Source organism: Anabrus simplex, chromosome X (assembly GCF_040414725.1).
Source record: "Anabrus simplex isolate iqAnaSimp1 chromosome X, ASM4041472v1, whole genome shotgun sequence".
Classification (NCBI taxonomy): domain Eukaryota; kingdom Metazoa; phylum Arthropoda; class Insecta; order Orthoptera; family Tettigoniidae; genus Anabrus; species Anabrus simplex.
The window spans coordinates 217,031,418-217,049,014 of record NC_090279.1 but is presented as its reverse complement, the minus strand read 5'-3'; the positions used below and the strand labels follow the sequence as shown (position 1 = coordinate 217,049,014).

Below are 17,597 nucleotides of genomic sequence, written 5' to 3'. Positions count from 1 at the left end.
TATCGGTTTGAAATAAACATCAATTATTCGTCCGTGCCGTCTCTGTTTTTCCCCCAACTTTCATCCCTTTCGAACCACTCCTTCTTGGTGTTGCATTTGCTCTGTCAGTCAGTGTAATTAACTTACTATATACAACATGACATCATGTCTTAACTATAGACCTTTCATTCCTACTTTTTTGTGGTTCTGTATCCTCTTAGCTGTTCAATCTCACGTATCCTACACTGCTTATAATGGCAATAATATTGTTAAATAAATCAAGGATGTTTGCTCTCCTGTTAGTAAAGTGTAAGAGAGTGCCGTGAGAATGAATGAATGAATAAATAAATAAATAAATAAATAAATAAATAAATAAATAAATAAATAAATAAATAAATAAATAAATAAATAAGGCCAATGACCTAGATGTTAGGCCCCTTTAAATAACAAATATCATCATCAGTAAAGTCCATATTTATACAATGCATTTCACTACTAACCAGCACAGAAACATGCAAGAGTGAAACCATAGGGTTGCAAAATGGGGTTTCACTCTTGCATGTTTCTGTGCTGGTTAGTAGTGAAATGCATTGTATGAATATGGACTTTACTGATGATGATATTTGTTATTTAAAGGGGCCTAACATCTAGGTCATTGGCCCATCAAATTTATTTATTTATTTATTTATTTATTTTGTGTCTTTGTATGTGGCAAAGTTAAGGCTCACGGCCCTCTCTTACACTTTACTAACGGAAGAGCAAAAGAGAGGTTAGGAATCCAACATGCTGCAACTCGCACATCATAACATGATACACAAGGCTGCAACTTCAGTACAGCTAGTAAAAAGACAATTCGCCTGTTTAAAAAAATCAGTGACACTACTTCTGTACCTAAATATTCCATTACAGATACACACCATAAAACTTACACAACTTTGCAGTTTAATTATTTTCAAACAATATGGCAGTCCAGGGGCCACACACAATGTGAGCACTATCAGAGACAATAGCAAACTGCTTTCCAGGCAAGGTTGCCAGTTCCTATCCGTGAAAGGCAATTGTCCCGTATTTTGAACTTCGAGAAAAATACACCCGTGTTTTCACCTCTGATAAGTACCAAGAGCTTTTCTTCTTTCTTTCAAAAAGGATAGATTTCTTCACTCCTTGGCTTCTTTATCTGGTGTGAATTCGTAGATTATTAAATATATTTTTTATTTGTCTGCAGTTCTCGGGTTGTCCAACCTTGCAAATAAGATGTATAATAGCGGACAACTACCTGAGGTAGTATGAGTCCACCACATGTTCGTGTGAAATTGTCAACTGTGAGAAATATTATGTTCTGCTGACTTGATTAGGTCTGAGGTGTTCATTTCTGTAATTTTTTCTTCAATGTCACGCAGAGATTTTCATGAAATTGCAAAAAAACTGTTAACAGCACTTCAGAGAAATTAAATAAAAGCGCATCATTTTGAAACAAAGTTTATAACTTGCAGAATACAAGCCCGTTGATTTCTTGGATCGCACGTATGTCCCGTATTCTGATTTCAGGTATGTTTCCAGCCAATAGAAACACAGAAAATGGCTGCATTTCTCAGAATGACACAGTATCCTTTTTAATTTTTCCATACAAGTAAAAATATTCTAGAGGTGGGTTAATGGTCCTTGGCAAGCACAAAGGAAGGATCTTTCCTCTCCACTATTTCAATTCATATCAGTTTTAACACAATTTCCTTATTCCTAAACATGCACATCTGTTAGTGAAGTGTTACCTACAATTCAACTTTGTCAGTGCACGTTGTATCCATCAACATGCAGGCCTATTATGGAAGAAGAAATCTCAGTCATGTCAAACATTATTGCAGTTTCCCCCTACTGGGCAGAAGAAAAAAATTAATTAGGCCTACATGACTACCAGTCTACCTATCATGACCCATATATTTCTCACAGTTGTAGAAAACTCATTATGTATTATTTTTTTACAGTATGCGATTCTGTAAGCCGGCCCCGCAATACAGGTACCTCTTACCCGGAGGCCCCGGATTAGATTCCCGGCCAGGTCAGGTATTTTTACCTGGACCTGAGGTTTACTCAGCCTAAGTGATTACAATTGAGGAGCAATCTGATGGTGAGATGGTGGCCCCGGTCTAGAAAGCCAAGAATAACAGCCGAGAGGATTCGTCGTGCTGACCACACGATACCTCATAATCCGCAGGCCTTTGAGCTGAGCAGCAGTCACTTCTTAGGCCATGGCCCTTCAAGGCTGTTGTGTAACGGGGTTTGGTTTGTATGCAATCTTGTAACAAATTTATGGTTTTATAATTATCTTGGTACAAGTTTATTAAGAGACTCGCATACTTGTTGCGGCACAGCTGTCTTTTCTTGCTAGCAGCTTAGTTACTTCTTACAAACTGTTGCCAACTGCAACCGTAGAACCGGAGAGGAGGGTGCATTTCAACTATGTACCAGTAACTATGTTTCATAATAATTATGTTATTTGTTTTACGTCCCACTAGCTACTTTTTTTTTTTTTTGCTAGCTCCTTTACGTCGCACCGACACAGATAGGTCTTATGGCGACGATGGGATAGGAAAGGGCTAGGAGTGGGAAGGAAGCAGCCGTGGCCTTAATTAAGGTACATCAGCCATCTTCACAGCTGCCGACAGTAAGGTTCAAACCCACTATCTCATGGATGCAAGCTCACAACTGCGTGCTCCTAACCGCACGGCCAACTCGCCCGGTCTAACTACTTTTAACAGTTTTCGGAGACACTAAGGTGCCGGAATTTCATCGCACAGCAATTCTTTTACGTGCAAGTAAATCTGCAGACATGAGGCTGACGTATTTGAGCACCTTAAAAAAAAAACACCGTACTAAGCCAGTACTGAACCTACCAAGTTGAGGTCAGAAGGCCAGCGCCTCAACTGTCCGAGCCACTCAGCCCGGCAAAACTATGTTTTTTTTGTGTTAAGTGATAACAGTCTGTTCATATCCTGGCTAGTGAGAAACCTCATTGGTCTAAAACATCAGGGATGTATAGAGCAGAGCCTCTCGAAGAGTGTGCGCCCTCATAGAGAGCGTGCACTGCTTCGTATCAGACCATTAGTCCAACTGCTAAGACATAGTTTGGGATTTTTTACTGTGCTGTAGTTGGTAATGAAATCTGTGTTGAATTATAGGAATGATGCAATATTTAATGAATCTCAGCCAATGGGTATGGTAGTAGCCACAGAAGGCATGGAAAATGTGTCATGATTTAGGATATTAGGTTACAAAAGTAGGCCTAAGTACCTATGTCTCTGGGGATGGGTTGGTGGGTCTCTTACATTCAAAAAGAACTCATCACACTCCTACAAGTAAGACAAGGTAAGATTTTAGTTATTTACCTTTCACTAGGCCTATAACGTAATTTACACTGTGGTTAACTTAGTAAACTTTTATCTCATTTTAGTATATTGTACATCCTTCGTTCAGAGTACCAATATTAATTTCTTTATATTTAGCTATGTATCAATCAATCAATACTGATCTGCATTTAGGGCAGTTGCCCAGATGGCAGATTCCCTATCTGTTGTTTTCCTAGCCTTTTTCTAAATGATTTCAAAGAAAATGGAAATTTATTGAACATCTCCCTTGGTAAGTTATTACAATCCCTAACCCCCCTTCCTATAAATGAATATTTGCCCCAGTTTGTCCTCTTGAATTCCAACTTTATCTTCATATTGTGATCTTTCCTACTTTTATAAACGCCACTCAAATTTATTCGTCTACTAATGTCAATCCACGCCATCTCCCCGCTGACAGCTCAGAACATACCACTTAGTCGAGCAGCTCTCCTTCTTTCTCTCAATTCTGTATAATAATATGATACTTCTGAAGAGATTAAAGAAGAAAAGGTAGGAATGATAAATAGGGACAGCGATTTATAAATGGTAAAAAAAAAAATGGAATTTGATGTCTGACAACTTGATATAGGGCCTATATCCCAAGAATTGCACATATTATCATATTAAGAAAAGACCACTGAATCACTGTTCAATATAAATAACTAATTAACCTAAACCACACGCTAATATGATTTTCTTACAAAGTGTTTCTTTTTATTATTATTATTATTTTGGTTAGGTTAATTTATGAATTGAATTATACCGATATCTATTCACATAGACTGGTGAAAAAAACGCAAGTAACTTCACAAGAGTCCCTGAATTATATCACTACAGGGGATGTAAACTGGGTAACATAATTCAACATTTATTGAGTAGTAATTTGTACAATTGGATTTATCACCTGGTGATCATTTAAATGCTGCTTTTCCATTTGCGAACCACAGTCCGGGCATGAAACGACTGCATGGTAATTTAAATTGTGAGTCTGTAGCTCGCTATGTGGTATAGGCTCATCACATTTTTGGCACAGGGCTAATTTTCGCTGGCAGTGCACATGGTGCATCATAAAATTCCCGATCGGAACTTCCCGTTTGCTAAAAGAGACATACAAACAAACCATTAACATAATTAATATTTTCAAGCGAAGAATTTTATTTATGCTCTCCGTAATATGAACGAGCTTGTAAAGGAAAATATACACAGTACTCTAGTAGATATGTACTTACCAATTTGTGCAAAACTTAACCTCATTATCACACATGTTTTTTTCTATAATTCTACAATACGTTCTACAGCATAATATAACGTACTCAATTCTTAAAAACGATTCTTGTAAAATGTACACTCTCCGATCATTCAGAATACAAAATCAGATTGATCACAGATCACATCAACGGAGGGGAACCACAATCGACCACGATCACTGCCTTCGCGACCGTTTTTGTTGTTACCATGCAAAAGGGCTTCATGCAAAGAGATTTAGTTGTCGTTTCTTACACACCATGAGAAAAGATGATGAAATAAAATTACAGTGCAATCGCCCAATGAACGCCAGATTATCAATGGTTTCATATAAAATAACAGCAATCGTCATACATCTTTGAGCAAAAATATTGATACATTGGGTACCATTGTTCAGCTATGTTATGGTTAATGACGCACTGTGACGAACAGCTGCACATAGCGCGCGCGATTTTAAATCCAAATCAACGATTAAGCTAAAGCTACCCATTGCCCAAAATATCTTGGTACAAAATCTGTTTTCGTTTTGAAATGTTCCATTGTTTTAATCTGCTTATACCTTACAAATATTAGTTTATCATTCATTACTGGTATATTTTATGGGTACGCTTACTCACTCAAATTGTATTGATCGATATGCGATCGTAGGTACGGTATTGCTCTGTTCTTCCGTAATGTGATGCACTCACTCTCAATACAGACCATTGCTAACTTACCTCCCAATGCTAGCCTGTATTAATTACAAATATTTTTTTTTTTTAAATCAATCACTACTGATCTGCATTTAGGGCAGTCGCCCAGGCGGCAGAGTCCCTATCTGTTGTTTTCCTAGCCTTTTCTTAAATGATCGCAAAGAAATAGGAAAATTATTGAACATCTCCCTTGGTAAGTTATTCCAATCCCTAACTCCCCTTCCTATAAACGAATATTTGCCCCAATTTGTCCTCTTGAATTCCAACTTTATCTTCATATTGTGATCTTTCCTACTTTTAAAGACACCACTCAAACTTATTTGTCTACTGATGTCCTCCCACGCCATCTCTCCACTGACAGCTCGGAACATACCACTTAATCGAGCAGCTCGTCTCTTTTCTCCCAAGTCTTCCCAGCCCAAACTTTGCAACATTTATTCAAATACAGAGACCACAACAAAACAGGTTGGTTGTCAGGCCGACTTGGCACTTTCCGAGTACAGGACATACCATAGTGTTGTTCACCAATACACGCAAGTCCATTAACATACTATACTTGAAGTTGCAGATTGAATCAAATGACGCAGCGTCTCTTAACTCTTAAGACACGTGAAGTCCCTACCCAGGGGTTTGCCAACTATGATACAATACATGGCCAGGATATCACTCACCTTACATTCATCTTTCTTATCCGACTTTCGTTGGTCGACTCTTGTATTCCTCTGACCCCGACGGTTATAAATTTAAAAGGCCATGGGAGTTTTTATTTTTGTATTTTTCCAAGCCCATTGTAGCCCTTCTCTATCTTTTGCAGATATCTTCATTCTTCAAAGTGTTAGACCTCTTCCCTCTGTACATGGGGGCAGTAGCATTACACCCACGGTAGACCCTGGTTGTCGTAAGAGGTGACTAAAAGAGGCCCCAGGGGTTTGGAACTTGGGGCCTTAGCTGAATCCTGGCATTTCTTCCACTGACTTGTGCCAGGCTCCTCATTTACATCTATCTATCCAACATCCCTTGGTCAACAAATGTTCTTTTCCGACCCTTGCAATATTAAGCATTTGATGCCTAGGGAGTCTTTTATTTTCATTCCCTTAATGTTCCTTGCTTTCCTTTGGCTGATACCTTCATTTTTTGAAGTAATAATAATCACATGGCCTCAGCTACCGTGTGCAGACATTTCAATTTGACGCTCCTCGTCAATTTCAACGTTTCGTTTTACTCTAGGCCCACTAGATGGCAGACTGAGTAAACCGAACTCTCTTGGGCGTCTATGGCTGAGATTTAATGAATTTTGTCGGGTAAACACCAAATGTGTCACCAGAGATCTTTTACATGCCAACATTGTACGACATGGAGTGTCGAATGGACTTCTTTCCGCCCTTCAAAAATCCGACAACCTCTGCCGGGTTTGAACCCGCTATCTTGGGATCCGGAGGCCGACACTCTACCACTGATCCACAGGAGCTAACTGGCCCATGTATCCTCAGTTGTACATAAATGGAGAGCTTACCGGTGGTCTCGATATAGTGAAAGAGATGCACGAGAACGGTGAATTGCAAGCAATGCTTCCAAATTTTTCGAAGTGTCGGCTCCCTTCCATTTTTCCTTCTGATTAGTCTTAATAGAGGATGACTGCCTAGTTGTAGGCTACTTCTTCTTAAAACAATGATCACACCTGTCAAAATGGCTGCTCAATGAGTGTTGATGCCTGCCATCCAGATGAAGCTAGAAAGTAGAAGCAAGCTCCTTGAGGGCAGATAAGAAATGTATGTAGAAAATTTGGGACTCATTAGGTGTGGAAATTAAAAGATAAAAGAACTCAGAAGAAATTTCAGCAGGAATTAAAACAGCACATCCCTGTATCAAAAATAGAAAATGTAGAAGAAGAAAGGAAAGCTATGCAGAGAACATTTGTAGCAGAACTTTGGCGAGAACAAAGGAAGAAGAGACACCTTGGTGGAATGAAAAGGTGAAGGAGGTTACCAAACACAAGAAGAAAGCATGGCAAGAATGGAATAGAGATAGGAAATAAGAAAGTAAGATTAAGTATCAGGAAATTCAAAGAATAAAAATGTGGTAAATGAGGAAAAGAAAAAAAATGTTGGGAGAGATTCACACAGGAGTTGGAAAAAGGATGTAAATGGTCGAAAAAGGATGTTGAATGGATTGATAAAAAATAAGAGAAAAGAAAAATCTACACATAACAAGTGAGTGAAAAGAGTGGAAATATAATAACAGACCCAGAGGAGATAAGGAATAGGTGGAAAGATAATTTCGATAAACTCCTGAATGTGAGAAATGATGCAGAAGAGAGGGTAATGGTAAATTAGGATGATCCAGAAATGGAGTGATACTGCAATGGCAGAGGTGGAACTGGCTGTTAAACAAATGAAAACAGGAAAAGCAGCAGGGACGGAAGAAGTATGCGTGGAAATGATAAAGGCAGTAGAACCTATTGGTTATATAGGCTGCTAAGGTGTCATTGGTTTTAACTTGTAAGTAACTTCTTCCAATAAATTCACTTCTGTCTGTGGATGTACGGTACTTTCGATGGTTGAACAGACCAATTCTAGCATGGAATAAGCATCCACACAGAATTGTTGGAGGAGTTCGTGGTTGTGCTGCGCAGAGTTTTAGTGCTTCTCTTCTGGCCTCTTCGCATCTGTGTCGTTCCCCTTCAGATTTGACAGCAGCAGGGATGGCCAATCGCCAAATTGTATGGTCTTGAGCAAGTGTGCCCCAGATTTGCAGATTGAGACCTGCCATCTTCACAGTGTGCTGAAGCTGAACCTTGTAGCGCTTCATGGGGGCTCTACGAGGTCTGGTGCCGGAAAGAAGTTCATCATACAAGATTTGGCGTGGAAATCTGGTATCATTCATTCAATGGACATGGTCAATCCATCTAAGCTGATGGCATGTGCTTTCTCAAGAACAGCAATGTTGGTAACATGGTCTTCCTTTTTGATATTAAGGATGGATCGTAGTATTTGTTGGTGGAAGCGATCAAGCTTTTTCAAGTCACATCGGTAAAGAGTCCAAGTTTCACAAACCATACAGCAATGTTGTGATGAAGGTGTATATGGAGAGAAAAGTACCTGATGATCGGTGTAAAGGTGTAATAATACCAGTTTTTAAGAAAGGTGTGAGGAAGGTGTGTGACAATTATCGAGGAATTACACTGTTGTCAAAAGCAGCCAAAATATTGGAGAGAATAAGAGAAATGAGGATGAGAGGAAAGTGGAAATAAATTTAGAAGAGCAGTATGGATTTCAACAGGGCAGGTCAATGATAGACCCTATATTAACCATGAGATTACTGATGAAAAAACAGTGGGAATACTGTATGAAAAAAAAATCTGGTGATTGTATTCCTTGATCTAGAGAAGGCATACAACAGTGTTATTAGAGAAAAGGTGTGGGAAATGCTGGAAAGAAAAGAATGTGGAAGGCAATCAAGGGAATTAGTGAAAGCAATGTATAAGAATTGTTCCAGTTGTATCTAGACTCCAGTGGGGAGAACAGATTGGTTTAGAAACCAAACTGGACTAAGACAGGGAAGGGCATTGTCTCTACTTATGTTTATAATGGTTAGTCCACACCAAAGTTAATAAACAATGTTAACGAAAATATTTCTCAAGATGTTAACAAACTTCTTTAACATTGTGTCCACACCAAAACATCTGTTTGTGAGGTTACAATGGATACGGTCAGGAAGAAGAAAATACAGCTGCAGCTTTCATTATTTTAATGACTGCAATTAGAGAAAAACGCAGACGCAAAGTGTGACAAAGAAAAATATTGTAAAAGCGTTTAGAATTAAGTTTGGAGAGGACACTTAGGCCTATGCCAGAACTTTCAATTCATGATGCAGCAGGCTTTCAAAATTTTCTGAGAATGTCCCCGCAAGACTTTCAGTTCTTCTTGACAGTAATTGGGTCTGAAATTGCAAGAAATGATACAAATTTATCGGAATGTAATCTGCATTAATGTTGGGCTAAGTATAACTTGAAGATTCCTAGCGACTGGTGACTCCTACCAAGGATCATGTAGGAGTGTAAGAGAAATACTCCTACACTTCACTTATGTGTTTGTATGGTGTATACGAGTTGCTTGTGATTCGACAGTCGATTTCAAAAAATAAAAATAAAGTATTGTATTCCGCGCTATGAATTTGCGTGTTCTAATTGCGTCTTTGCGCATGTGCGAACTGAAATGTTAACGAAAACACGAAATGTTAATGAAAAGTTTCATTCACAAAAGTTGGTTTATCAACATGCTCGAAAAGTTAATGAACACGCTATTTTGTTTATTAACAGACATAAATGTTCATGAACATTGTTCATTAACAATGTTTATTAACAAAGTTAACGAAAACATCTTGGTGTGGACGCACCTTAATGGTTATGGATGAAATTCAAAAGAAAACAAAGGCAAGATATGGAGGGGTTATGAAAATATTATTTGTAGATGATATAGCGATCTGGGGAGTCAACAATACAGAAGTGCAAATCAAACCAGAGATATTAAATGACAATATTGAGAAATATGGTATGAAAATCAGCGTGGAAAATAGAAAAATAGTGGTGATTACACGAGGAGAAAGAGAAGGAAAAGGAATCATTAGTATCAGGGGACAAAACCTTGAGGTTGTTGAATACTCAAATATTTGGGAAGTGAAATAATGCAAGGTTGGATAAGGAGATCAGCAGAAGTGCACAAGAGGGAAATACGTTCTACCAGGATGTAAGGAACCTGGAGTGGAACAGAGAAGTTCTTATAAAAAGTAAAGAGATAATGTACAAGATGTACTGTAGCCCTATATTAACACATGCATCAGAGACTTGGACAGCAAGAGATGAGAGTAAAATTCAGACCAGTGAGATAAAGTTCTTCAGGAGTATGGCAGGGAAGACAAGGAGAGACAGAGTAAGAAATGTTGAGGTCATAAAAGAGATAGGAGTAGAAAAAAAGTGATAGGATGGAGAAGAATAAAGTAAGATGGTTTGGACATGTTCTGAGGATGGAAGGATACCCAAACAAGTGTTGGAGTCTAAGATAGAAGGAAAAAGGGCAAAGGGGAGGCCCAGAGCAAGTTGGATGGATTCTGTCAAGAACAGTATAAGAAGACTGCACTGGAATACAATTACTGAAGAGGAGAGGCAACACTCCGACCTGGCAGGAGCAGGACAAGGGGAAATGAAAATGATGACGACAAGGAGAGAGCAAAACAATGTGGAGATTTTCCTTGTTCTTTTGCAGCTTCAAGCTTTTCTTGACTCCTCCTCCTGCACTGATCTCTCATTGATTTTATGTTGATTTGTATGTTTCAGTCTTCTACAGCCGTCCTCTGCAAGTGACTCCAAGGACAGGACAGGAACTCTTAATGTGTTGTGTCTGTCACCAACATTATAATTGAGAGCAAATGATTCCATGTAGCATAATTATCAGAAAACTGAAAAAAAGCTGTTTATTTTTTAACTAAGGGTCCCATGTATGAATTTGCCGTTACAAAATAAATCTAAAGAATATTACTAACTAAGCTAACAGGGTTACTTTTTATTACACATTCTCCTTATATTATATATTCAAGGGAGCAGTCCTTGCAGTCTTTCCTTTCTTTTTAATGAGTTGTAGAAGGGTGCTAAAAGAATATTTATTCAAACTATATGGCCTATACAAAATTAATTACTTTTCTTGTCATGTGGTTATATTACAAGATTGCATGCAGATTAAAGTTACAGACACAAGTCTTCGTACCAATAGACTGTCATAAAAAAAATTCGAAATATTAATTACTGTCCTCATCCCTATCAGAAGCTGGCCACAATAAAATCTGTCTTTGTAATAAGAAACATAATGAATCATTTTAGCAATATCTACGAGCCTTTTTGAAAGAATGTTTAAGGTGCGGTGTAATACCGAAATTCTTAAGGTCTACCCAAAGAAAGAACATATCAAGTTCAAAATCTCTTGACACCCAAAACAGAGTAAACAAAATATGGCTAAAAAACGAATTAAAGTTCCTGTACAGAAAAAAATCGCTACTAAACTTACAGCTCTACAAAGCACACCTAAGTATATCCCATTTTACATCGCCTTTCAATGACATACTATTGAAAAACTCTCCAACATCTTAGACAGAAAGCAAAAAACTCTAGAAAACAAACTAAAATACCTAATAGAAGACCAAAAAAAGTTAACTGTTAATGGAAAAAATGATTCAATTCCTTTAAAGATAAACAACCCCGCGACAATTAATTTATCACACACCAATTTTTCTGAAAATGAAATGAATATACTCAACAAAGGAACTAAGTTCAATTGGCCTAACCCGTACAAAATGGAAGAATTAACTATCACAATAGCGGAATCTGAAGCAAATATAGGGAAACTACCGGCAGAAATACAAAATGACATTAAATATGAAGTAAAAAAGAAACTCCCAAGTTTAGTAAAAGAAATGAAAACTAATTCCGACCAGACCCTCCTAAAACAAATAAAAGATTTAAAGACAAAAATAAAAGATAACGACATTATCGTGACTAAGGCAGATAAAGGCGAAACAATAGTCCTAGTAAATAAAAGTGACTACATCAAAAAAAACGAAGAATTCTTTTCTAATGAATCTTACACTATAGTAAATAAAGACCCGGTCTCTAGAATTCAAAGGAATCTAAAACAATCCTTAAAAATTCAATTTGTTTATTTAACGAGTAAGAACAACAAAAAATGATCAACATGAACCCAACATTACCCAAAGCAAAGGCACTACCTAAAGTACACAAAAACAATACACCCATTCGACCAATTATAAACAGCAGAAATAGACCAACATATAAAATATCAAAATTTATACATCAGTTCCTCAAAAAGCATTATAAGTTCCAGAGTAACTCCTCAATTAAAAACTCAATTGAATTTTGCGAAAGATTAAAAAACTTCAACTTACAACCCCACCACAGAATGAGCTCGTTTGACATTTCCAATATGTATTAAAATATCCCCATTAAAGAAACAATCGAAATTATTAACTCAAACCTTTCCAAATATAGCAACTTAAGTAAGCTAGAAGTAGATGAATTTATTACACTACTTAAATTCGTACTAAATAACAACTATTTCACCTTTAACAATAAAATTTACCACCAATTAAGTTTAGCCATGGGTGACCCCAGCTTAGGAATATTAGCAGATATTTATATGGATAACATAGAACATAGCATAATAAAACCAAACATAGAAGGAATCTGTCTTTGGCTGAGATTTGTTGACGATACGTTTGTAATAACAGACAACCGAAAAAATAACAGCGAAAAAATCCTTGAATTTTTAAACAACATCGATAGATACGTAAAATTTACCAAAGAAGACGAAAAAAACAACTCATTGAATTATCTAGATGCTACTGTAACACGCTTAAAATCCAAATTTGATTATCAGATATACAGAAAACCAACACACATGCCAATAACAATAAGAAATGACTCACTCCACCCCAAATCCCACAAACAAGCAACCTCTTTCAGTATGGTCTACAGAGCCTACAAAATACCCTTATCACCTGCGAATTTTACAAAAGAAATAAATTTTATAAAAGAACTAGCACTAGCCAATGGATATAAAGCAGACATAGTAAATCGAATCATCAACAAAGTAAAGCTCAAAATAGCCACAAACCTCACACCGGAAAAGACTAAAAAATCCAAATACGCAACCTTCACTTACACCAGTTCAAAGATTCACCAAATAGCAAACCCACTCAAAAAACGGGATATTCAAATAGCCTTTAAAACATATAACACTAACAAAAACTTATTTTTTAACCATAACACAGTAAATGCCTACAATAACAAATTTCAAGGCTCCGGAATATACAGACTAACATGCGCACAGTGTAAATCTTCATATGTTGTCCAAACTGGACGCAGTTTCCTAACCAGATACATGGAACACTTTAACGCCTTAAAACACAATAAATGCTCCACAATGAGTAATCATATGAAAGAAACCGGCCATCATTACACCTCAATAGACAAAGACCTTACAATAATCAAAAGAATCGAAAAGGGGAAGCTAATGACAGTATTCGAAAACATATATATTTATTTGGATCAATACTTTAATAAAGGAAAAAACTTGAATGATGCGGTCGAAATAAAAAGTCCGTTAATAGAGCAGTTGCCAACATTATTACGAAATCTCAAATCAGATAAAAGCAAATTCTTTAAAATATTCAATCTAAATATACTCACAACTGAAACCATTTCGGCAACGCAAAAAAGTCCCCCTCCACATAACACGCCAAAGCTTAACGCCCCGCCTGTAGGATCGTCCTCTACCCCCACCTCGACAACAGATAAGAATTCCCTACCACATAGCACGTCAATAGCAAACACCCCGCCCAACATATCTTCCCCTCAACCCCCTACCCGCCCTTCACAACAGCTCTTTCATACGAACAACACAAGGAGTAGAGCCACAACAGACAATAGTCACAGTAAAGCAATAAGGTCCACAAGATTCTGTAACTGCAGACAAAGGGGTAAGTGATAATGCAACATCAACAATCACATTACAAGCACAACACACACACAATATTACTTAAGTTCATTTCCATTTGTTCCAGATGCTTCTTCCATTCTATAAATTGAAAGAAACATAATCAGATACTCAAAATTTGGATTGAAGCCCCTTTTAACCATAACTTACATCAAAACAATCAACTTCCAATGGAGAGTCTGGTCGCTAAAAACAAGAATTAAATATGTCAATACTTCCTCTGATCAAATTGCCAAACTGCAGCAGCAAGCCTCATCAAACCTAGAAGCCATTTTCCAACGAACCCAAGACTTCAATTCTAGATTATCATCATGACTAATCACGCATAATGCAAAATTACAGTCTTTTTAAATAACATTATTTAGAGAGCACAATTCTTAACTAAAATTCTCAATACTGAAATGTTACTGTATTCTAGAAACCAACGCACTTCAGAAACTAAGGCTCCTATATATTAATATCCAATATTTATATTTATGACTCAAATTTTAATGCCAAATTATAGTTGAATCAATTTTATTTTAACATTGCAAACAATTTTTAGCCAAATTGTCAAATTGTAATAAACTGTGTTTTGGACGTCAATGTGTTTTAGAATTAAGAGTTAATCCATTTTAACATTGCAAATCATATTGTCATAATTTTTTATGTGTATATTATTCTTGTGTTTTAAATATTGTTATCACTGAAATTAGATTTACATTCAATGTAATGAAATTTGTAACAACAATCCAAACATGACAAACCTTGAGGCAATTGTATAGGCTGATGATGCTTGTGAATAAAAGCGAAACATGTCCCGGTAAATTAGTGTTGTTACATTACAACTTAGCAACACAAACTGTAATTTGTATTGAAAAGGTGGATCAAACCAACCAACAAATTGTTAGTATATCATACCTTTTCTCCTTTACGGGAACCTTCTTTCAAACTCTCTGTCAGTAGGAAGGGTAACTTCACTGCCCTTGTATAACATAAATGAATCGGTTGGAGCAAAAAAGGCATTATGTCAAAATATGCCATTTATGATTTTTTGCTTAATTTGAAATTTAAAACCGAGACACATTGAACAGCGGAGAAAAGAATTATGTCAGGCCTCTCCCTGTACTAGAAATCGTTATTAATAACTCTATATGTGGTGTAGAAAAGGATTATATCAATGACAACTTATCTTTCTGTGCCATACTTCTTTTCATCTTTATTTTGGTGTGACAGCGCTAGTGTTTCCCGTGCTCCTCATGACTTTTCTTCTCTGAGACCCGCACATTACACTGTAACGAAAACTAGAACTATGCTTCCCTTGTTCTTCTCATCACGACTTTCTGGATCTCCCCTGCATCTTTCAAACAGTTCAGATATTTCAGTGATAAATCAGGAGTAGTAGAAGCTTTTCATAGATTCTCCTGTAAAACATACATTCCTTCTAGGGAAATCTAAATTAACAGCCTTTCCTGCAATGTCACAAGAAAAGCCTACAGTGGAAAAGTGCCAATACAAACTAAAAATAATACAGGACAAGAAACCAGTTAAATACATGGAACCCCAGGCATTGAGTTTTAAAATGGTTAACTACAGAGTGTGCTAAAAATAGAGACTTTTAATGGTTAGTCCACACCAGTTAATAACAATGTTAATGAAACAAAGTTAATAAACAATGTTAACGAAAACATTTCTCAAGAAGTTAATAAACTTTTGTTAACAAACTTCTTTAACAATGTGTCCACACCAAAATATCTGTTTGTGAGGTTACAATGGATAGGGTCAGGAAGAAGAAAATACTTACAGCTGCAGCTTTCATTATTTTAATGAGTGCAATTAGAGAAAAGCAAAGTGTGGCAAAGAAAAATATTGGAAAAGCGTTTAGAATTAAGTTTGGAGAGGACACTTAGGCCTATGTCAAGAGCTTTTAATTCATGATACAGCAGGCTTTCAAAAGTTTCTGAGAATGTCCCTAAAAGACTTTCAGTTCTTGTTGACAGTAATTGGGCCTGAAATTGCAAGAAATTATACAAATTATCGGAATGTCATCTCCATTAATGTTAGGCTAAGTATAACTTGAAGATTCGTAGCGACTGGTGACTCCTACCAAGCATCATGTAAGAGAAATACTCCTACACTTCACTTATGTATTTGTATGGTGTATACGAGTTGCTTGAGATTCGACAGTCAATTTTGAAAAATAAAAGAAGTATTGTATTCCGCGCTATGAATTTGATTGTTCTAATTGCATCTTTGCGCACGTGTGAATCGAAATTTAATGAAAACTCGAAATGTTAATGAAAAGTTCCATTCAAAAAAGTTAAAGAAATTTTGTTTATCAACATGCTCAAAAAGTTAATGAACCCACTATTTTGTTTATTAACAGACAGAAATGTTCATGAACAATGTTTATTAACAAAGTTAACGAAAACATCTTGGTGTGAATGCACCTTAAAAAGGGCCGCGTTACATATCAAACAGCCATGTTTTATTGTTTGTTCTTGTAATACTTCTTTCATTTAGTAAAGCATTATTAATTTTTATTGGTAAGTATCATAGAAAGACTTAAATTTTGAAGTAATGAAGTTAGGTACAATATGTGGATCTGAAAAAATTCCACCCTTCAGAAACATTACTCTACTATTTGGCTAAGGTGAAATTTCAATTTCAAAATTGTTTTGGATCTAGAAACTAAATAAATTTACCTTAAAATCAGTAAATTGGTCTACTTTTAGTTTATTTCCCTTACGAAAATTGAAGTTTGGAACTGAAAGGATAAAATATCTGTTTAAAATAATTATGATATGATATACAACTGTCATATGTACAGCAACTGGTAATAACACGTATCTTATGCGTATTGTCATCATTTTGAAACTATCACTTTTTTCCCTCTTCTGAAAAGTTGCAAAAAGTGACATAATGCCTTTTAGCTCCGAGCGATTCCAATACATCACTTGCTTTTTTTTTTTTTTTTTATAATTAGCTTTACGTCGCACTGCCACACACACTTTTATAGCAACGATGGGATAGGAAAGGGTTAGGAAGCAATCATGCAATTAACGTATAGCTCCAGCATTTGCCTGGTGTGAAAATGGGAAACCATGGAAAACAATTTTTAAGGGTGCCGACAGTGGGGGTTCGAAGCTAAAGCTATGTGACCCAGACTCTATTGCCAAGTTGCTTGTCCTGCAGCAGCACTGGAAGCATGACAATGTCGATAGCTCTGCCAATGTGATGGCGCACATCAGGTAATCGCGGACTAGTGTTCAATACACTTGATTTTTATATAAACTTTATGTTTACCAGACTGTCAAACTTACCCCCCCCCCAGTGGGTGTGGAAGGTAGAATAACACCCAAGTATCCACTCCTGGTTGTAAGAGGCAACTAAAAGGGGCCCAAGGGGTCTGAACTTGGGAGTGTGGATTGGCGACCACGGACTCTTAGCTGAGTCCGGGTATTCTTTCACTCACTTGTGCCAGGCTCATCACTTCCGTCTATCCTATCTGACCTCCCTTGGTCACATCTTGTTCTTTTCCAACCCCAACAGTATTAGAGCATTCAAGGCCTAGGAAATCTTTCATTTTTGTGGGTCTTGTCTTTCTTTGGCCTATATCTTCATTCTCAGATCCTTTCCATTTTTTCTCTCTGATCAGTGCTATACAGAGGATGGTTGCCTAGTCGTACTTCCTCTTAAAACAATAATCACCACCATCTTAGCCTATTTAATGCCATATTCACTACTACAGTCATAGA

General features: G+C 36.8%; 1 protein-coding gene across 1 annotated transcript in view; it reads right to left on the bottom strand.

Annotated features, from left to right (window-relative positions):
- Positions 1-4,791, bottom strand: part of LOC136885895 (XIAP-associated factor 1) — a 48,416-nt gene extending 43,625 nt beyond the window's left edge. The window contains exons 1-2 of the mRNA XM_067158585.2: positions 4,592-4,791; positions 4,267-4,459 (exon numbers count right to left, since the gene is read on the bottom strand). Coding sequence (XP_067014686.1) covers positions 4,267-4,459; positions 4,592-4,626 — 228 coding nt within the window. The 5' untranslated portion in view covers positions 4,627-4,791. The remainder of the gene's footprint in view (positions 1-4,266; positions 4,460-4,591) is intronic.
- Between the last annotated feature and the right edge of the window lie 12,806 nt (positions 4,792-17,597).